The 21,886-nt window shown below is 42.2% G+C and overlaps 2 protein-coding genes and 1 long non-coding RNA gene across 23 annotated transcripts in view; 1 reads left to right on the top strand and 2 right to left on the bottom strand.

Moving 5' to 3' along the window:
- Positions 1-2,029: 2,029 nt before the first annotated feature.
- Positions 2,030-10,639, bottom strand: C1H9orf152 (chromosome 1 C9orf152 homolog). 9 transcript variants are annotated; one of them, XM_064429178.1, is made up of 4 exons: positions 10,428-10,639; positions 9,415-9,554; positions 7,387-7,782; positions 2,030-2,719 (listed from the first exon to the last, which is right to left on the bottom strand). In XM_064429178.1, exons 3-4 carry the CDS (start codon positions 7,613-7,615, stop codon positions 2,148-2,150), a joined length of 801 nt encoding a protein of 266 aa, XP_064285248.1. In that variant the 5' UTR covers positions 7,616-7,782; positions 9,415-9,554; positions 10,428-10,639; the 3' UTR covers positions 2,030-2,147. The 9 variants fall into 9 exon arrangements, with proteins under 9 accessions (XP_064285248.1, XP_064285339.1, XP_064285160.1 ...); XM_064429269.1 differs by lacking the exon at positions 10,428-10,639 and having other exon boundaries at positions 9,415-9,738; XM_064429090.1 differs by lacking the exons at positions 9,415-9,554; positions 10,428-10,639 and adding an exon at positions 8,967-9,081.
- XYLB (xylulokinase) overlaps positions 4,854-21,886 on the top strand; it is a 97,978-nt gene continuing 80,945 nt past the window's right edge. For 4 of the 13 annotated variants that reach the window (XR_010366475.1, XR_010366471.1, XM_064428033.1 and 1 more), the window contains exon 1: positions 20,677-20,960. Coding sequence is in view for 4 of the 13 variants with exons in the window: in XM_064428033.1 (XP_064284103.1) it covers positions 20,916-20,960 (45 nt within the window). In the remaining 9 variants the exon portion in view is untranslated. The other 9 variants (XM_064428251.1, XM_064428094.1, XM_064428172.1 and 6 more) reach the window with 9 other exon arrangements.
- LOC135305788 (uncharacterized) lies at positions 11,485-12,625 on the bottom strand. Its single transcript, XR_010366810.1, has 3 exons — positions 11,867-12,625; positions 11,675-11,772; positions 11,485-11,583 (listed from the first exon to the last, which is right to left on the bottom strand). It is a non-coding gene; the product is annotated as an uncharacterized LOC135305788 (long non-coding RNA).

Genomic DNA, 21,886 nt, shown 5'->3' with positions numbered 1-21,886 from the left:
CCCGAGGGACTGTCCCTCCAGGAAAGGTTGGGTCTGGGCTGGTGAGTGTTCTCAGCCACCCCTCATCTGCCCCTCTGTGTGTGAGGCAGAGATGTGCAGGTTGGGGTTTTTGCTGTATTTTTTGAAGGCAGCAGGTGAGATTTAGCCTGGGAGTTTGTATTTCCCCATCAGTGGGGGTGGGCAGGGTCTTGCCTGGTTGTGGGTCTGTCAGAAGTTAACCTGGGTTCAGACACTGGTCTGGAAGAACCCATGAGGGATGTGGAAAACCTGGTGCTAAACACCACCTCAGGCTGAGGCAGTGCTCCAGCGTCACTTTTAGTCCCCAAAACGTCAGAAAATGGGAACGGGGAGCAAATCTTCAGGGATTTAGCTGTACAACATGGCTGCTCAATATTGTGTTTTGTATTTGAGGTCCTCAGGGGGTTGAGACTTGTTCCTGGAATGTTTTTGGTGCCTGTAAAAGACAAACTTTTCTTCTAATGGGTAACACGAGTTACAAGTAACTCACATGGGCTAATTCTTTCACGTGACCAGCAGCATATTGTCCCAGCAGCAAAGTGATTTAATTTTATTTTACTCTATTTTATTGATGTGTGGCTGAAATAATTGCTCAGCAGTGTGATTTATTCTAGAATGGATGGACCTGCAGGACTGTCCTAATATTTTTCTTAGGAAGTCAGGCAAACTACCCTGAGAGTCCTGTTTCTAGCTTTAGAACCTTATGGGCTTGTGAACAAGACACTGAACTAGAATTTCAGGATTCCATGTTCCCCCATGAGCATAAATCAGTCAGGCTTGCCTACTGATAAACTCTGAGAAAATTTGCTTTATGGTAGTCTTGAGTTCAGTGCTTGAAACTTGCCTACATCTGTGGTGACAGTGATGGAAGCTCCTGGCCACGATGGCCAAACATGAAGAAGTTAACAGGAAAGGATTTGCAGATCAAGTACCCTTCAGAAGTGGGACTTTCTGCTATTTGAAGTTTTAGGCTCTTTTTTTTTTTTTTTTTTTTTTGTTTTGTTTTGTTTTGTTTTGTTTCATTTTCACTACAGCTGCTTTAGGAAAAAAAAAAGTAATTTTCTCATTAGACAATTGTGTGTGTGTAATATTCCAGTCTCTTGAAATGTTAGTATTGCAACTTTTCTCATAACTGAAACTACCCCACTAACAAGTGAAAACTTACTCAAAGTGCTCTTTCATAATGTCCTTGGAAATTAAATTGAAAGATTCTCCAAAGGCAAAATGCCTTTTCTAAATTAGTTCCAGTCAGTACAAAGCACGGTAATATCCTAGAGAAGCCTGAGGAAAGCACAAAGTGTTTGTATGAAAGAGTTTACAAAGGAGTTGGTTACTTAGTCCATGCATAAACCTGCACTGACTTTAAAACCAAGGTTTTCAAGGTCCATGTTTAATTAAGATAACTAAATCAATCAAAAGACAATAAAGTTTTTGAAGTATTTCCTTCCAAGTAATTTCTTGTTTCATGTGGACTAATTGTTATCTAGTGTTTTCCCCATTATATCTATTAGGTATATCTATGCTTTATCTTACTTTTCCCCCTTCCTAATCCTTCTTTAAATACTTTAACTACTGTGAAGAAAAAAACCCAGTTACTGTGATGTCCCGTGGCTACCCATTATGAAGTAGGGAGACATTTCCCATCTCCAATTTTTGTGAAGACTACATTTGAAAAAGGGACCTGCAGCCAGAAGTGGGTGATACAAAGATTCATTGAAAAGCACCTGCAAAAGAGGATCTCCTCCCTCTAAAGATCTTGCAGAAGGGGAGACCTCATTAGTTTTCTAATGAAACACTGGGGACAGATAGGAATTAAAAATATATTAGGATACAATTTATGTATCAGAAAGGAATTATATTTACTAAGTGTTGTTACAACAATAGAAATGAGCAGAGGTTTTATTAACTGATTTAAAAAATACATCAGAAATTATAATGAATATCTTGAAAGTGAATGATGAAATCATATGTTACAAATTATAAAGATATTAAAGATTATATAGTCAAAATCTTCTGTGGCTAATGATAGTATTAAACTCTCAGTTTGATCTGTGTAACTAGAAGGACTACTTTACTATTTTAAGTTTTAGTCAAGTTGTTGACTAAGTTTTAGGTATTGCTGAATGTCCTCATTGTGAGACATACAACCCAAGCCTCCTTGCAGCTTCAGAAATTCTGGGCCCTTTCCTATTTGGGAAAGGGTAAAAGTTCAGTTTGTTGCAGGCTGGCATGCATTTTGTAGCAGAAATCTGCTGGTGTGCCCAAAGTGCTGCAGTGGGTGATTTCAGTGGTGATTTTTGGCAGGAGCTGGAAATGTTGGAACCATTCTCTTTGCTGAGACTGTTCAACACGCTTGAGCTTCCCAGCTGCCTGAGCTCAGACAGTTCACTTGCTCCTTCATGTTCCTTGGTCTGCGGTGTGCCATTTCCCTTTGAAATCAGTCTCTGGTTGTCAAAACCCCACGGTGTGCTGTTGCAGTGGGAATGATCCCAGGAATCTCCTTGTCCCAGGGCCTGCCCCAGGCGGTGCCTTCCCAGGTGGACGCGCCACAGCAAATCCTCTTCTGAGTCGCCACCGTTGGTTGTCTCCAGTGTGACCTTTCTGGCTGGGACGTCTCCTCTACATGACTTCGACCTTTTAACTTTCTTATTAATTAGAACAGGGTTGATCATTGATTCTGGCAGAACAGATTCATGTCCACCTGCAGGAGAAGTTCATTTGTGCACATTAGTATGGTGGCAAAAATCAAGGGTATGATTTCTGCAGCATTAACTCATCTGAAAAGCTTTAACATGAGTTTTAGCTGTGCTCTTTCTTTCAGTGGCTGAGAGTAGTTCTTTTGATGCCAGGTTAAGGAGTAGAACTACTTCATGCTTGCTTTTGCAGTTCTGAGGGCGTAAATAGTATCCTAGTTTTAGTCAAATGAAAATGGAAATTTATCAAGACAATATTGATCTAACTGGTACTCCAAGACTCATTAACGGCACAGATTGAGAATCGACTTTCAGTAATTAATTGCTTGTAAACAAAACTTCTTAAGGTGAGTAGGGACTTGCTCAGTGTGTTGGCAAGTGCTATAATTTGAAAAACTAAAATGTTCTGTTTGGTACTGTTTGAAGTTTGTATTCACAATTTAATAATATTGTGACTATTTCCAGATGAAAAAAGTTGTGTATGCCTTCTTTATCTTAATGAGGGATCATTAACATTATAGACTTGTCCTTTAATATTTTACTGCAATTTTACTATTCCAGTTGGTATAAATTGTGTAAATAGCTTACCATACTCGTGTTGCCTGAATGATAACTTAGAGGAATCTGCTTCCTCTGTGGATAGTATAGAGTAGCTGTAACAGTTGGAAAGATTCTGGTCTCCTTTTTTTTTATTCTTCTACCCCTATAGCTTAATTTCTAAAGCACTATGAAAGTTATTGTTAAAAATGTTTAAAATATTAGGGACAGAAATGCTAATGCTACTTTAATTACATGTAGCAGTGAGCAAATTGCTGGACATGACTGGTTTTCTGTGTCTTGAAAATGAACAGAAACTGATCCATTACACTAAAGATAATTCGTTGACACTACTTCAATATACTTCCATTGGTATAAATATAGTTTAAATTAGGGGTTGTACAGAGTGCTTGCCTTATTTACAGGATTGACTTATAGTGACTGTGTCTGTTGCAGTATAAATTCTGAAACACATTAAAGGGAGAAAAGTTGACATAGGAGAGTGCTGATTACATTTTGAGTGTCTCTGAACAACTGTTTTAAAATTATTGCAATCCTAAATTTGAAATGAAGCTTGAGTGAGTAGGAGTAGGCAGCGTTTTGCCTCCACCAAAACCCAACAGCCCAGCCTCTGCTTTATAGCTGCCTTTTGTGTCATCTTTACGAATAAGTATTAGGAGATGTCAGACCCATCTGATTTACTGGCAGTAAATGAACCTGTACAGCAGGGATTTTGCTAAGCAAGGGCTTTCACTGCTGCTCTCCCACTGCCAAAACAACAACCCCAGCATAATAACACAGAGCTTTTTCTGCTCCTTGGCCATGAAGGGTTGATCTGATAAGAGCTGTTTTGCAGCGTGGCTGGGAGGGAGAGCCGTGTCAGACCACATTGGCTCTCATGCCACGTTACTGGGAGAAAGGAGACTGAGGCACGTGTAGAGCTTTGAGATACAGGTGTGTTTGTGCATCCCTCTGTACAGTGAGGTGTGTTGACAGAATTTCTTAGGGTGACACCTCTCAGAGACATAAGAATACACAGTTCTGTACCATGCAACAGTGAGAATCAAAGTTATGACTGGACCTCATCCAAGAAATGAAGCTGAGCTTGGCTGGCTACAAAAAGGTCCACGTGCAAATCAGAGTCCTGTGTGTTCTGCAGAACAGCACAGTGTAGCACCAAGCTGTGAAAACCAAGGCTTGTTCTCTGTATGTGAGAGAAAAGCCAAGAGAGAATGGAACTGAGAGGCTGAGGTGAAGCACCTTTGCATATTTTTGTATTATTAACTGTGCTCTTGGCTGGACTGACCTTGATAGGAAACATCAGAACATCTAGAACCTTATGAGCTGGTCATCAGAATAATTATGATCTGTCTTGAGTTGATCAAAAAGTTCAGAGTCACAAATCTAGTTCAGCTTTAATAGTGTGCACATTTTGAGTTCAAGGTTGATTTGATTCCTTGCTTGGCTACAGGTGCAGCACACAAAATTGAGCAATGACCTTGGACAGAAATGCGATAGTCCTGAACCACTTGGTGTTGAATTAACACACCTCCAGCACTGTCCAAACCTCTCAAGAAAGCTGCAATTATACAGCTCTTTCTTTCTGTTTTTCTGTATTTTGTTCCTCCATGCAAATTGTGTATTGTAGCCTTGTTGCACAGTTGTTTACCATCTGGCCATATGCTGTCACCATTAATAGATACTTTTAAGGTTCCGGAGTGGCAAAAGTTAATCTTATCTCAAGTTGGCTTGGGAAATACTTGGAAGAGATTTCTGCAGTCAGAGCTCCAGTATTTATTCTGTTGTGACTGCATGTGCTGAATACTCCCACTTAATTCCTAAAGTAAATACTGTTTTTCAGCTTCTTAGGCAATAAATAATGAATGCACTGCTGTATTATCCCCTAACTGGTGCCTTTCAAATCTTCTTATGGTCTTTGTTCTCAAATAATCAGAAGTGGGCAGAAACATGAATGTGGCTCTGTGTATTGGGGAAGAAACAGAACAGAGTTGTTTTCAGGTGACTTCTTGGTTACTAAGCCCTCTGACAAAAATATAGAGAAGTTAGAGTGTCTTAAGTTCTGTTTAAAGGTCCACAATTTCATGACTCCTTCAGACTGGAAGTGACATACAAAGCTAAAAAGTCCTCCAGAAAACTTGGAATTATCATTCCAACTGTGGTGCAACAATCCTCCAGCGCTCAAAATCCCTGTGGTTCCATGGAAGGACAGCAGCAAAGCAGGGTTTTCCTGGTAAGAACAAAGACCTTTGGCAGGGACTTTTAAGACCACGAGGGACTGAAGGTGCTTTCCTTCCATGAGGGTTTGTGTGTCTGGCCTTTGAGGTTTGTGTGTATGTGTGGGGTTTGTGGTGGTGCTGTTGTTGCCACCCCTTTCCCAGCCCAGCCATAATTTTACCCTCTAGGTGGGGAAACAATTTCCTGCCAGTACAAATGAGTGATACATGCATGGACTGCCTTTTGGAACTGCCTGGAATTTCACAGTCCCGATACAGCAATGTTCATTTCTGCTCCACATTTTCCTGAAAACTGATGCATGTAACAGGTGCACAGTGCTGAGCCAGGTAATAGGTTTTCCCAGCTTCCACAGGACTGTGTTAAGATAAACTTTTAGGACCTTGAGAACTCAGAATAACAAAAAATGCCCAAGGTCTGACTGCCTGTAACAGTGACATGAATTCTTTCCGCACAGGTTGTTTGAAGATAGAAGTTAACTGCAGCAGGTTATGTGGTTTTGTGAATGTTTTGGGGAATGTGCATGTGTATAAAAATATTTGTATGTGGATTTTTAGCCCTACTGCATTTTAAATTCCCCAGAAACTGTGCAGTTCTACTTTCTTACATATTTTAATCTTCATCTAAAAATGGCCTTGCAAAAAATCTGCTCTAATTACATTCATTATATCTGAAACTTCATTTGAATTAATCTGAATAAAGGCTTTTTCTCCCTTTCTTTAACTAACATATTTTTGCTGTAACTGATTAGATGGGCTGTTTTGTCTTCAAATTAGCTGCTTTTTGATACCTGATAAAATAAGCTTGTATATATATATTTTTTGTTCCTCACAGAGATTTTCATTCTTTTGACATGAGCATTTAAAAACATTTGGATGAAAGAATATTGAAGAAGCAAATCTGTTGTATAGTTCATAATTACAAGTTTTTTTTCTGATTGTTTTGATCATGAATTTTGACACAGCCGAATGCTAGAACTGCTGAAGGACATAGAGGAAAATGTAAAGAAATGAAATAACAAGTTCTACCCTTGTTGAACTAAATACTTATATGAGAGGTCAGTGAAGTGTGGGATTTATATTAAAACTAAATTCAGAAGACAACTTCATTTGTTGTCTTGGTATTCTCAATATCACTTTATCTTGGAAAGCTGATATATCAGTGTAGTATTGTTAGCAGTAATTCAACTAAAAACTTTAAAATATTTGCAAGTTTCTTATATAAAATCTGCTTGACATGGCAGGTAGATGAGTGATACATATTCTTACTTGTTTTTCTATTTATGCACTTTCCAGGCAATATGCTCTGAAAATACTTTCAAAACAGGATCTTTTGTTCAAAGCTGAATCTTAGTTACCCACTCTGACTTTTAATTAAAGTTATATTTTAACAAAACCCCAATTTGTGCATGTTACTTGATATTTGTCATTGCTTCCTGCAGTCTTTCTTTTCACAGACAGAGAAGGGAAAAAGAGAAAGATGACCCAGAGCTGCTGGTTCTGATGGAAGCATTCAAGAGAGCAGAAATATTACAGAATACATTGCACAAATACACTTATCATAGACATGAAGAACATGGTTACTGTAAGGGTTACTATTTATGTTTAGAACTTTATTTTACTGATATAAAACCTGTAAAATCTTACCTCAAATGTGTTCATCTCTTTCAAATACATAATAATATTTCACTGACATGAAGCTTATGGATATAAACATAAAACCACCTTTCAGCAAAAGGAATAAAACCCCAAAATGACAGAAAAAATATTTACTTCTACATCTCTTGAAGCTGAACACAAAAAGAACAAACTAGGTGTTATTAAAGATTTAAAGAAATAATCTTTACATTACCTATGCATTTTTTTTCCTACAAATAGAAGCGTACCTGTTTTATATACAATAATATGTGGTTGCAGTTTTTGCTTCTGCTTTATATGGTCATACTGCTCCTCAAGTATGCTTACATCCATCCTGGTGAGCTTCTTATCACCTTCTGAAACCTGTGGCTCTGAGCTATGAGTCACTGAAAAAATACCAGTCACGTATTTGTAAGCCTTCACCATCTGTTCCAACAAGGAAGAAAAAGCCAAGCAGAAGCAGGACATTTCCTTCATTGTGCTGGCTAAAAAAAAAAAGCAAATCAAGCGTGAAGCATCTGAAATCTTCCTAAATGAAGGAGTGACTTTCTTCCAAGCACGGTGCCTTGTGTCAGGAGCTGCCCGGTCTGCACTGGAGCTGTGGATGTCACTCAGGTTCTTTTCATGCCGAGTGCCCCGAGCTCCTGCATACAAGAGTTCAGGATCAGGACTGCATAGCTGGATTCAATGTTTACTTAAGGTTGTGAGCATATGAACCTTTGCCAAAAAAAACAGTGAAGTACAAACCCTCGTTGAACTCAGCCAAACACAGAAAAGGCTGGGTAATACTGGTTTATGTAGCAATGCTAATTCTTAAATGCATGCTGTTGTGGAGGCATCCCCAGGCCAGGAGTTCCACCTGGGAAATAATTTTCTTTTTTCCTGTGTATTTTGTGTCTTTCCCCCTGACTCTCCCTTCCTTAACTTTCAGTTACATTCTTGCTGATGCTTCTTAGGGCAGTGGGGTGAGAGGGGAGGATTTATCAAGCTTTCATACTTTTGTGTTTATTGTTGCCTTTCAAATAATATGTTGAAAGTATTCAGGCCTGGGTGCAGAGTCAGAAAAATATGAACCAGCAACACTTGGAATTGGGAGGCTGGAGATGGGAACACTTTATTCTGACTCATTCAGAACTTCTGCTGTTCTTGAAAATGAAATAAACTACAGAAATAATAATTTTGTTAACGAGAGCTGAGCAAACTTTTAAAATGCATGGTAAGCTAAATTTTAAAACTTAATGTTAACATTATTATCTCACAATGAGGCAAAAATTTGAAAAATATGTGGCTTTTGATCATATCAGGTAAAGTGTAATTCTTTGCCTGGGCTGTGTACTGCAAGTTTTGTTCCTGAAATAGGTCCATCAAGGGCCCAAGACAGTAGTATGTGAAAAAATTATGCAGTTAAACTGTAGCTTTAATACAATTGTGCATCTGCTCATTCTCATGCAGTGACACATTTTTGGTAAGAGTTTAAAAGGACTGTCTCAAAGCTAATTTGAGTAAACAGTCGGGTATTTCCTAAGAGCTGCTTTGAATGTAAGGCTGAAGTTTTGTAACTCAAATGTCATTCTCTACAGACAATTTACCTTTTGTGTAGCATAAACCAAGTAGAGAAATAAGGCTTGAAAGCCAGACTATTGATGGAAGGGGCAGAGAATTGTCAGAATGGTTGGCTAAGAAATGCAGGCTGATAATAGAGACACGGAGGAAAGGCACTGGGCACGGCTCTGACACATCCCTCATGGCCAGGGGAGTGGAGGCACCAGAGCAGCATCCTGTGCATCCCCCTGGGCCGGGATCACCCTGCAGCAGCCCCGGTACCCACCTGCACCCCACGGGATCGGCACAGCCTCCGGGGGGTGCTGGGGGACCCAGCTGGCTGCTCCTTCCCAGGAGCAAGGTGAAGCTGCTGGCCTTGAGGTGAAGGGCCCGGAGCGGGGCTGCGGGCACAGCAGCAGCAGGTACCCATGGAACCCGGGCCCTGGGGACACTTGTCACAATGGACAGTGTGAAGTATGGCCAGAGAAAACAGCAGTGGGTTCCACGGTGGGTTTTTCCAGTTTTGTGGGCTTCAAGTCCTGCGATACACTTAGAACTGTGAATCTCCTGTGCTGGAAGTGCCGGCTCAGGTGGGTCTGTGCAACATCTCCAGATGTGGTACCCTCCATCAAGCACTGTGGCATTCACATTCTCTGAACAGAGAGAGACATAATTCTCTCTCCCAGGATTTTTCCTGGGGAAGCACAGAGAGAAGAAGAGAAAACAATTCTTACCTCTATTCTCTGCTCCTGTTGTTTTTGCACATGTGGAATGTGTTATGGCGATTCTTTACTGAGAGCGTGTTCTCAGTTGGGTTCTGGTGATGGTTGTTTATATTAATTGGCCTGTTAGGTCCAAGCTGTGTCCTGGCTGTCTGGAGATGGTCACAGGTTTTTTAGTATATTTTTAGTATTCTTTAGTATCTCTTTAATATAATATCTCTTTAGTATAGTAATGATATAGTATTAATGTAATATAGTATAGTTTTAATAAAGCAATTGTTCAGCCTTCTGAATCAATGGAGTCAGATGCCAATCATTCCCAGACGTTGGGGTTGCCCTGAGTACAATAAAGCACAACAGAAGTCACAGAATCACAGAGTATCCTGAGTTCTGAGAGACCCACAGGGATCATCAAGTCTGAAGTAAATGGTCCATAACTCCATGGATCAAACCCACAACCTTGGTGTTATCAGCACCATGCTCTAACCCACTGAGTTCAAGTCAATGGAATTGTAGGGAAGATTATTGGTTTGAAGTTGCCTTGAGTGTGGTAATTTCTCTTAGGAATGGATAACACTCCTGTCGCTTTGACAACAGGCTTTTATTTATCCATTGGTCTCTTTTCAAGATACCTTGTCAGGGGATGTTTTATTTTTCTGGCTGAGAAGAGTTTGTGTCTAGAAGGACATAAACCACAGCTGTTAGACTGGTAATAACCACTCACTTATGAAAACTTGCACAGGTTTGTGGTGTTATTGTGGCACAAAAGAATTTCATAGAATCATGGAATGTTAAGGATTGAAAGGGACCTTAAGGACCATCTTGTCCCAGCTCCCCCTGCCATGGGCTGGGACACTTCCCACTAGATCAGGTTGCTTAAGGACTTGTCCAACCTGGCATTTAGCACTGTCAGGTTTGGGGAATCCACAACCTCCCTGGGCAACCTGTTCCAATCTCTCACCACCCTCTCAGTAAAGAATTTCTTCCTAATATGCAGTCTAAACTTCCCCTCTATCAATCTGTACCCATTACTCCTTGTCCTGTCACTGCAAATCCTGATGAAGGGTCCCTCTCCAGCTTCCCTGTAGGCTCCCTTCAGATACTGGAAGGTTGACATGAGGTCTCCACACAACCTTCTCTTCACCAGGCAGGATGTTAAATCCTCGCTATAAAAACCAGTAGTGCTACAACAGTTACATCTGCGTAGTTGAAATGGTTACATTCCCTTTGTGCACGGGTGGTAAGAGCAGGAAGATGTGTTACACTCTGGTAAGGAAGGTGTGTTGTTACATGGTATCAGGGAACTGAGTAACAAATTCCAAGTTTTGTTTCCTAACAAAATACTGGGGCTGGTTGGGAAGCAACAATATGTTATTATAAAATTTATATATAATACAGAGATGCCGTTTACTAAGACCCATTAAACAACAATAGAAAGGATCAAAGGATATATTAATTGATTTAAAAAGTAATAAAAATATTAAAGATTATGTAGTCACAATCTTCTGTAGCTAGTAAGAGTAACAAACCCTCAGCAGGTTCACCCATTAAAGTTTTAGTCAAGTTTTTGACCAAGTTTTAGGTATTACTGAATATCATAAGACAGATAACCCAAACCTCCTTGCAGCTTCAGAAATTCTGGGCCCTTTCCTATTTGGGAAAGGGTAAAAGTTCAGTTTGTTGCAGGCTGGCATGCATTTTGTGGCAGAAATCTGCTGATGTGCCCAAAGTGCTGCAGTAGGTGATTTCAGATTTTTGGCAGGAGCTTGAAGTGTTGCAGCCGTTCTCTTTGCTGAGATTGTTCAACACGCTTGAGCTTCCCAGCTGCCTGAGCTCAGACAGTTCACTTGCTCCTTCATGTTCTGTGGGTTGCACATAAATGATTGACTGAATCAGGCTGAAATCCTGCAGATCTTGGGAATCCCCTTGGAGGTGCTGTGCCTGCAGGTGACAAGTCTCTAGCTATGCAGTGCACAGAGTTCTGGGAAGGCTCAGCAGGCTCACATGTGTAAGTCTGCTGTAGCTGACTTGTTAATAATTACTCCTGCCTTCCCAACATGCTTGTGTCTTACAGCTGGGTTACCTGCTTCAGCTGTAGTCCTTTCCTGCCTTAGCCAGGGAGAGAACAGTAAACACAATACTCTGTCAGACTCTGTGGATACTCGTGAAGTTGGCTTCTCTCTATCTCAGAAAAAGCACATATCATGTTAGAATTGTTCTGATGGCTTTGTTAGATCTACTTTGATACTCTGCCTTGAGCAGTGACAAACACCTGGTTCTCTCCAGCAAGCAGTGCCTCAATTGCTTTGTTTGTCCAGTGTTCTGAGTTGTTGTCACATGGAGTCTGCCTCTGGACCTTCAGGCAGTTGGCTTATACATTGGGACAGGAGATTTAATTAACCTCATTACAGTTTGAGCTGGCATTCAATACAAACATTATTAATGGTCATAAAAGTTACCCAACCTTTTTAAAATTCCAGTCACACTGTTTGACTCTCTGACCTCCTGTGAAAGTGACTTGTGCAGCCTGCCTGTGTGTGGCAGGAGGAATTACTGGGATAGCATCCTTAAACCAGAAACACAGGCTCTGTCTTCTGAGATGTGAGCTTCACTTCTCATTAGAAGAGCATTTAACATGTAATGAGTTTGTATCTGATCAGAAATGATTATTAATTGTTTGTGCTGCACCATTCCCTCAGGATCACAGAAAAGCCATCACACGTAGACACGTGAATGGTTTAAACAAGTCAGTCCCCTCCCAGACAGTTCCACAGGTAAGCAACAGAGCCACAAAGCAGCTGAAGGAGCCAGGTGGCCAGTGAGACAAAGGGAATGGGCCCAGGTGCTACAGCAGAGAGGAGGAACTGCAAACAGGATTAGCTCAGCCAATCCCATATACATCGCAGTTTGTTTGCTTCTCAGGGAAAACTTGTGAGCAGAGTCTGCATAGAATTGTGAAGGCTGGAAGAAACTTTTAAGATCAGCAAGTCTGACCAGCACTACCATGTTCACCATTAAACCATGTTCTCAGGTGCCGTTCCCAAGGGCTTTATAATCCTTTCCATGAAAAAATGTTCCTAAAATCCAATCTGAACCTTTCCTGGTGCAACGAGAGGCCATTTCCTCTCATCCTGCCACTTGTTGCCCAGGAGAAGAAACAGACCCCCACGTCACTATGACCTCCTGTCAGGAGCTGTAGAGAGTGAGAAGGTCCCCCCTGAGCCTCTTTTCCTCCAGTCTGAGCCCCCACAGCTCCATCAGCTGCTCCTCATCAGACTTGTGCTTCTGGCCCATTCCCAGCTCAGTTGCTCTTCTCTGGACACACTCCAGCAATGTCTTTCTTGTCGTGACAGGCTCAAAACTGCTCACAGGGTTTGAGATGTGATTGAATCAGTCTCTGGAGGTGTGTATGGGTTTGTGTGTATGTGTGTTTGTGCAGGTACACTTTGCTATCAAGGCATGTCTCTGTGTCTGTATACACACACACACACACACACATATATATATATATATGTATGTGGTTTTTGTGAATAATTTGCCACCAGGATATGATTAATAAAATGAATTGCAGCTCTAATCACCATGACATCAGAAAGTACATGAGGTTAATTGTGACTTTGATGTGTAGTGAGCTGATACAGCTAATCCTTGTTATGCCACTGGGGTAAACTTGAAAACAAAATTACCCACAGGTTCTGTTCTTACAGTGTAGTGGAACAAGTTCCTTTTAGGTATTACTAAGAAATAAAAATAAATTCCTATTGTCATGCATGCACACCATGTGATTTCTTTTTAAATCAGTCAATCAATCTTTAAATCGAGTTCCCTGTACACTTTCCCAGTGTGCAGCAGGTGGCACTATTGGAGTGGCATGGCTGTGTTTGCCTGAGACTGACACGTTAGAGATCTCCATTTGGGTTGCTCTGGGTTGCTGAGAAGTATAAGCAACCAAGCCATTTTCAAGCACTGGCACATGTATCTCTGAACAGCACTACAGGTTCTGAAAATTTATTGCCATGATTAGTTTTGTGTCAAAACTCGTTATTTTTTAATTGAACAAATTCCTGATCAAAACATCATCTGAGTGGTTTTCACTTGATTATCCACAGAAGTCTGAAGTGCCCTATTTCCCTTAAGTCTTTTCTTCCATCACAATGGAACCAATTCTTCATTTCCTTGAGGCAAACAAAATTTGAGAATACTTCATTGTCCAAAAGCTGTGTCTTTTAGAACCTGAAGTAGATGTTTACTGCCCTTGACCTTGGTTGCAAAATCTAATTTAAAAAGATGCCACTAATTTTATCTCAGACTAATTAATTTGTGTGTAGTAAATTAGTTTTTTATTAAAAATTGTTTGGAGGACCTTTTAGGAATAATTGTTGGTTTAAAGATAATTAAAAATGCTCATAATGGTTAACTGACTGAATGCACTTCCTGTAACACTGGGTTTTACTGCACACCTGAGACTAGAGGTATATTATTCATGATATTTGTGTGCTGAATTATAGACATGTTCAGCACTGTTCATGGAGGTTAAAAATACAGAATACAAATGTCTGTAGATTTTAACTGGCACTGAGAAGGAAAATCAAAGTTACTGTGATAATCCCCTTTCTCTAGCTTTGTATAGTGCTTTTTAAATTCTTGTTGAAGTGCAGTCTTGAAGTGTAAGAAAGTGACTATTTTATTGTTAGAAAATGTAATAGCACAAAGAAAGATAGAAACAAGGTGGCTGCTATTATTTGGATTCTACAGTGTTAGTAGAATCAATAGTAATTGTTTACTTTTTAGTGAGATTTTTGATAAGAGCACGCACATTTCTATTGTTTGAAAGCACAACCTTAAAGCATGCCCCAGCTATGGTGTGTTGTGAGCAGAGCACAGGACTTTCTGATGGGGCAAGATTATTTCTGGTGCTCTCTGAGTGTCCTTGCTAATGGGGTGAAGGATCCTATGATGGAAGTTTTCAAAATGATCTTGAGATGTTTCCTCTGATCTGATCTTTCCTGTGCTTTCAGACCTAAAGGGTTCAAGTCAAAGGAAAAGCCCAGCTGCCCTTCAGTCCCTCTGAAGGTTTGGTGAATTTGGGTTTTGGTGAGCTTGGGTTGCAGGTAGTCCCTCTTCACATTTCCTTGACAGGATTCTAAATACCCATTTTATTCCTCGTTTTTTAGGTAAATATAATTAGGTAGTGTGTATAGGTAGGCATATACCAAATATCTCTGATCCTGCACTCTGCCTGGGTGTCTCTAAAGGCTTAAATCAAGCACACCAAGTTAGCACTGAGGGTTTCTAACCAAATACCTTGTGCTTTACATGCTTTTACCAAGAAAGGTTGGACCTGCTGATCCTTGAGGTCCCTTCCAACCTTGTATCCTGTGATTATCCAGTCTCCTTTGCAGAACCACATTATTTGGGCTTTTTTTTCTTTTTTTTTTTTTTTCTTTTTGTGGATGGTAAATGTGGTCAAACAGAAGTTACTGTGTTCCTGCATGCCAAATTCAGTGCTGCTTTTAAGGAGTTAAATGCAGCAGATGTTCTGTGTGTGCTTTTTGTACCTGGCATAAACAGCATTTGAAAACCTCTGTTCCTCTGTCTTGCTGAGGATTAGATCATATTCCTTTGGAGTGTTAGTTGCTACAAAAAGTAAAGTAAAATACTGAAATGTGCTTTGTTAGATGGCTGCTCCCTCTGTTGGTTGTTTCATTGATAGGACTGGAATCTCTCCTGGGCAAACAACCAGCCTCCAAAAATGAGGGTCAGGAATTGCTCATTTTACAGCTCTGCTATCCTTGCCCACCAAGAACTTCTGAAATTCCCTTTTAGAAGTGACAATGTGCAGAGGCAAGTCTAAGAAGAAACTGAACGTATCTACCAGTTAGAGATTTTAAACAAATGAACTTTTGACATCTTCCCTCACAGTTCCCCTGGCCTCCTTCTCTTCTATACCAAATACTTTTCTGACTTTTTCCTATCCATGGAAATATGAAAGCTACAGTTCTTGGAGGTGACAACAGCCTGTGGTTATTTGTCCTCCCAGGGGACATAACAGGCATATAGGAATTCTGTGGGAACTTTAAGCAGGGCCTAAAACAAATTGTATAAGATATGTAACTTTTCCACCTAAAAATCCACCTTGATTTTTCCACCTAAAAACTACAGGTTTTTGATTGCAAGATTTTTGGTCCTTCCAGTATGGTGCTGAAAAGAGCAAGGTTTGTCCCTTATTGGTGTCCAATTCAGGCATTGTTGGAGTAGGAATGAGTTTATCTTTGATTGCTTTTAATCAATAAGATGTACTTATCTGTAAGTGAAGTTTGATAAGAATCAAGTACAGCGTGAAAGAACTGGTTAATGTGTTTTTAATGAAAAGTTTTATCTGGATGACACCATCTTGCTTCTCAGATATTTGCTTTTGAGTACTAGAACACAAACCACTTTGGTATTCATCTTCGAGAAACTCTGCTGGGTGCATAAGTTAACTTTAATAAGCCTTGCAAATGGCTGTAGTTAGGATAGTCCTCCAAAGAGGATGGTTGACTACTCTTTCTATTGTGAGAATGAACGTGGACTTGAAGTCTGTGCAGAGAAGGAAAGTATCCTAAAAATAATTTGTTATTCAGAAGCATGCTTCACTTCCATGCAGCAATCTCATGAGGACTTTGTACTGCACTTCATAATCACTGGTAGCCTAATTGAGTCAAGGAAATTACATCTGTAAAACTAGAGTATATAAACTAGAGTATATAAACTAGAGGATGTAAAACCAGATACAATTCCACAGCGCCTCATTCAGTACCCACTGAAGTCAAAACATCTGCTGAATTCAATAGATGTGCAATTGGAGGATTGTATGCACATGATCAAATAAAAACTGCAAACTGACCAATACCCACAAAACTGATGGCATAGTAGAGATTTTGTATTGAACCATCATTTAAATTCTTTTCTGTACTCATTATATATTGCTTGTGTGTGCTTTTCTATGGAATCCTGCACCAATTCCTCGTGAGTTCTCTGTCAAGGGCCTTAGCTGGTTAATGCAGTACCACACCTGGCACATTGAATATGCACGTGTCAAAAAATTAACTCAGCCAGTAAGTTTGTGGAGTAATTACTATACTTAAATAATCTACATTTTTAATCTCTGTGCAACAACTGTGCTTTGGGCTTCCTCTTGTGGAACTCGTTCATAGGGATTTCGCTGGATCTTTGTATGTGCTTTTGTAGAATCACAGTGGGTCAGGTTGGAAGGGACCACAGTGGGTCACCCAGGCCACCATCCCTGCTCAAGGGGTGTCCTAGGGCACATTGCATAGAATTGTGTTCAGATGGTCCTGGAATGGCTCCAGTGAGGGAGACTCCACAACTCCACAACCACTCTGGGCAGCCAGCACAGCAGCAGAGTTCCTTCTCACACTCACGTGTTCATGGCAGAGCCAGTAAAAAACCAGCCACCTTGATCCATTTAAACATTGAGTTCTTATTCTTACAGAGTGAAGACTTTCCACTGCTTTTGGAGGAATGGACAAACATAATGGTTACCACAAGATCACGTGCAAAAATAACTTCAACAGATAAGCACATATTTAGGGAAAGAAAAACACTTCTGGTATTATAATACCATCTCAATAAAAAGAACAAAAACTTCATCTTTTAATTTATGGTACTGTGGTATTTTATATTTTCAGTACTTGGTTAAACATTGCTGGAGATTTTGTGATAAGAGTACTTGCAATGCCGCGTAGGAAGGGAATGACCTCTAGGGCATTGCCATTGTTCAGATATTGTTCTAGCAGGTAGGTCCAGTGCTCAGGCTGAGACTATTTTTTTTTTTTAATGCAATGTGTTAATGTGTTAGTGTTGTGTTACTTGGAACTTAACATTGTAAACATCTCCTACCTCATTAGCACCAGCGCAGGTGACTCAGGTTTCTTGGCTTGCATCTGACCCAGCTTACTATGTTTTGTGTTTCTGAGGCTAATTAAAGAGCCACAAGATTTCTTATTGGGTAAAGGATAATTGTGCCTGCAGACTTAACAATGCTTGTACTGACAGGGGCTGCTGTGGTTTATTGCATGTTTGTAACTTAAGTCTCTATTTGCAGTGACTCTTACCTGTCCCATTGCTTCTGCTGGGCCCACCTGTGCAATGTGGAATATCTGCTTGGGGCTCAGAAACACTTGGCTGCCTGCTACTTAAAATAACTAGTTAGGTGCCCAAAATCTACTTCTGGGAGCAGGAGGACTGTTAGCTTTGTAGTTGCCCATGGGTTTCCTGTGGAGGTGTGAGTCCGTCCACATCCCATTAAATTATGTAGCTGGTATAAATCATGTTAGCTGGACTGCTGTCAATACAGTCACCCTAATTTAGAGCAAAGGTCTGGTCTATCTGCTCTCTCTAGCTTGCATGTCTCAGATGATGTGATGATAATGAAGCCTGGAATTTAGGCTATCACTGTTTTTGGAGGAGTTCTCCTGTGCAAAGCTGAAGAGAGTGTTTAAATCAAAGTTCATATCAGGTGCAGCTGAGATCAGAGGCAGGTTTTGATACTGGAATTGAGAATAAAAAGTGGAAAATCTCAGTATGTAGGAATGTGGATTACAGTTAATTTGTGTTTTGCAATGAATTTTGATATAAATGTGCAGTTGCAGTTAACTGAGAGCGGGGTAAGAAAAAATAGCTTTAATTGGCATCCTAGTTGTAACTTATCTAAACAGCCAGGGGCCTAGGAAAGCATGGAAGTATTGCTTCTCCATCAGGTCAGAAACTAGTTAATAGGAAAAGGGGAATAAACTTGCTTTTCCCTTTACTCTGCTCCATGTGTCTTGAGTGATTAATCTGTGCTTTGCCTCGAGCTGTTAATCTGCAGTGGTGACATTTCAATTATAAACGGCATTTTGTCCATCCCCTCTGGAAATTCTGGATTTGTCAGTGCTAAAACCTCACCAGTGCATGAATGCAACTTCACTGATAAATGCACAGCTAAACCTTCTTTGCTTTCAGGAGACATTTTTGGAGGCTATGGTGGTATCTCTAAGCATGAATTTGAGTCCACAAAGAACAGCAGCAATGCACATTTTCCATACTCAAATAATAAATATGAGACAACACTGCCCTGATGAAAAGATGGGCAACAGAGTAACTGGGTGAGGCATTGATTCTACAAACTTCCTTCCTTTCTTTTGAGAAACATGAACTATGAAAGTAACAACAATAACTTTTTCACTTTGTCCTTCAGTGGTTCTCCTCCTGACTTGTCTTGGCCCCTTATTCCTAATTAAGGAGATTGGTAATACAAGGGAGGTTATTCCAGTCCCAGCTTTTCTGTGCTGTTTAAGTCAAGCAGTTTCTTGTTTTTTGAGAGTATTCTGACCTGATTGCTGAAGATTCATCCTCACAAGACTGCTTTTTTTTAATTTATAAAGTCTGGTTCACTTTCTACTAGCCAATACCTCCTTTAAAAAAATTAAAATCCAATCATTTCTCTTTTTCAGAAGTTATTAATCGTTCTTACATTCAGACTTACAGACTTCAGTTTCTTGTTGTTTTACAATTCTTTTGAAAATTGCAATGCTTCAAGCCTCAGCCTTTGAATCTGTCATTGTTTGCAGGGGCGGTGCAGCCAATGAAAGGCCGAGCAAACCTCTCCTCTCTGGCTCACCAGCCACATTCTGCATTAATAAAAAACCCAGCCTCTGTGTGTTATTTGATCCTTTGTTTTCTGGAATAAATTAAGCCGAGGAAACAGTTCTTGGTAACATTTCAAAAACATTGTTTCCTTCACAGCCTCTGGTTAAGTGAGACCTTTGTCCAGGACAGGTTCATCCAGCATGAGCTCTTCAGGGGCAGGCAAATTCCACCACTGCCTCGTGGCCGTGGTTCTTTATAACAATAACTAGAACTATTGAAAGTGTAAACCTATGGGTGTTAAGGCTTTGAGAAATCACTGGATATATTTTTAAATGCTCAGTCTATGACAAAAATTCATAATATTTTATAGTTAGAATCACAGAATGTTCTGAGTTGGAAGGGACCCTCATGGATCATCAAGTCCAGCCCTTAAGTGAATGGCCCATACAGGGATCAAAGCCACAACCTTGGCATTATTAGCACCATGCTCTGACCAGCTGAGCTATCTCAAATTAACTGTTTGTACTGTAAAAAAAATTTAAGATCCTGGGCATGCAAAACCTATTTGACTTCATTAGGGCTGTGTTGAGGTACTGCCTTGATTGCAGAATGGAAGTGTATTTTAGATGAGTCTCCTTTTGATTAAGGAATACCACTTTGCTTGTCACAGGCAGATAATGCAAAACCCTAAAACCTCCCCAGCCCTCCCAAGTGAAAAAAAAGGCAAACTAGAAAACAATATTTCAGCCAAAGTAACAATAGTGGGGTTTTTAATGGAATGCTGTGTGTGTTTGTGCTGATTAGAGTGTGATACCACAACAGGGCTGTGGGATAGTAATTGCAGTAACAGGTTATTAAAACTTAATTAATCCTTTGGGACCGTGGCTTGATGTTGCTCACTTTGATTTGGTTCTGGACCCTGGGTGGCTCCTGCATGGCAGCTCTGGTGTTCTCCCACTGCCTGGGGGCTGCTCCTGGGGATCCCTGTGTATGGGTGCTGGTTATCCATGCTCAGCTGCCCCATGCACACACTGGCACAGTGTGACCCACCATCACATCATCCCACCACCCCATCACCCTCATCCCAAGCCCCTCAAGATTTGAACAAGGGTCTGTGTCAAACCTTGCAGGTGTTATTTTTTAGTTGCTAACCAGTAGCTGTGGCTGGACAGTTAGGATGAAAAAACTGCATTGTGAGTTTCATATGCTTGGCTAATTTGTTGTTTTAAGGAAAAGGGAAGACAGTCCCGAGGTGAACGGGCTGGACAAGAGCCACCAAGAGTGAATTCAGCAGAACTGAGCAGTAACTGGGGGGAAAGTGATGACAGCAGCAGGTAATCTCGACCATCAGCTCACGGACTGCCTGCTCAAAACGGACTCAAATGCTGGGAAAAGTCACGTAATTTGTAACCAACAAAAGCGACGCCTTTGCTATAACGTATAAGCAGGTAATCTCGACCATCAACTCACGGACTGCCTACACAAAACGGACTCAAATGCCGGGGAAGCCATTTGTTATAATGTATAAACAGTGTAAATTTTTGATGACCTGCGCCCCAGCCTTTTGCGGGTCACCGCCCCGCTCCCTGCTTCGCGCAGTCTGGAATGAAGGGACAGCCTCGCCTCGCCCCGGTGCGTGAATCGGGACAATCCCACCGCACCATCACCGCACCACGGCCCTATCCACCACCACATCCCCCCCGAGCCCTTCCCGGCCCCTCCGTGCGAGGGATGGAGCGCTCGCCCCGCTCCCTGCCCCCCGAGCCCTCATTAACCGCGGGGCCGGGCCGGCCGCTCCTGCCCGGGGAGGCCGGGCCAGCAGAGCCGCCCCCTTCCCGGTCCCTGCCGCGGCTCCCGGCCGAGCCGTGCCGGGCCGTGCCATGGCCGCTCCCTGCTACCTGGGCTGGGATTTCAGCACGCAGCAGGTACCGCGCCGCCTCCCTGCCCTGCCCTGCCCTCCCCTCCCTGCGGGGCTGCGCTGCCCGCACGGCTCCGGACGCGGGCCCGGGCTGCCCCGGGGGGATGCGGGGGATGAGCGCGGCGCTCCCGCCGCCACCGAGCAAGATCGCAGCCAGGCCTTCCCTGTCTCGCCGCTTCCGTCCCCTCCCCGCGCCTTCCGTCCCCGCTCTCCTCCTTCCCGGGCGGGTTTGGGGCTGCTCGCGGTGCCCGGGTCTGGCCGGAGCTCCCTGCCCGGAGCTCCTTGCCCGAGGATCCCTGCCCGGAGCTCCCTGCCCGGAGCTCCTTGCCCGAGGATCCCTGCCCGGGGCTCCCTGCCCGGAGCTCCCTGCCCGGAGCTCCCTGCCCGGAGCTCCTTGCCCGAGGATCCCTGCCCGAGGATCCCTGCCCGGAGCTCCTTGCCCGAGGATCCCTGCCCGGAGCTCCTTGCCCGAGGATCCCTGCCCGGGGCTCCCTGCCCGGAGCTCCCTGCCCGGAGCTCCCTGCCCGGGGCTCCCTGCCCGGGGCTCGCAGCCGCTGCAGCCCGGCACGGCTGATGCCAAATTATTCACGGAATCACACAATCCCTAGGGTTGGATTGCCCAGGGAAGTTGTGGAGTCTCCGTCAGTGCAGATGGTCAATAGATGTCTGCACAGAACCCTGTGCCAGGTCCTTAGGGACAAGCCTCCTAAAGCAGGGGGGTTGGATCTGATGATCCCTCCAACCTGACCGATTCTGTCAGTCTGTGGAAGGGACCTCTGGAGATCATCCAGCTCAAACCTCCTGCCAAGGCAGGGTCACCTGGACACAGGAGTATATCCAGATGGGTTTGGAATGTCTTCAGAGAGGGAGACTCCATGTCCTTCCCGAGAATCCTGCCCCAGGGCTCTGCCACAGTCAATGTAACAAAGTTCT

The sequence above is a fragment of the Passer domesticus genome, chromosome 1, assembly GCF_036417665.1.
Source record: "Passer domesticus isolate bPasDom1 chromosome 1, bPasDom1.hap1, whole genome shotgun sequence".
In the NCBI taxonomy this organism is placed as follows: Eukaryota; Metazoa; Chordata; class Aves; order Passeriformes; family Passeridae; genus Passer; species Passer domesticus.
This window is presented reverse-complemented; position numbering and strand designations above follow the sequence as displayed.

Excerpts from the sequence above, each read along its gene's own strand:
- C1H9orf152 (XM_064428846.1), bottom strand. The coding sequence starts at position 8,884 with ATGAGGGATGTGTCAGAGCCGTGCCCAGTGCCTTTCCTCCGTGTCTCT. Across the intron at positions 7,783-8,727 it reads TGGTTTATGCTACACAAAAG|GAGCTCGGGGCACTCGGCAT; the intron begins GTAAATTGTCTG and ends TCTTGTATGCAG. Across the intron at positions 2,720-7,386 it reads TATTATTGTATATAAAACAG|GTGGACATGAATCTGTTCTG; the intron begins GTACGCTTCTAT and ends CTTCTCCTGCAG.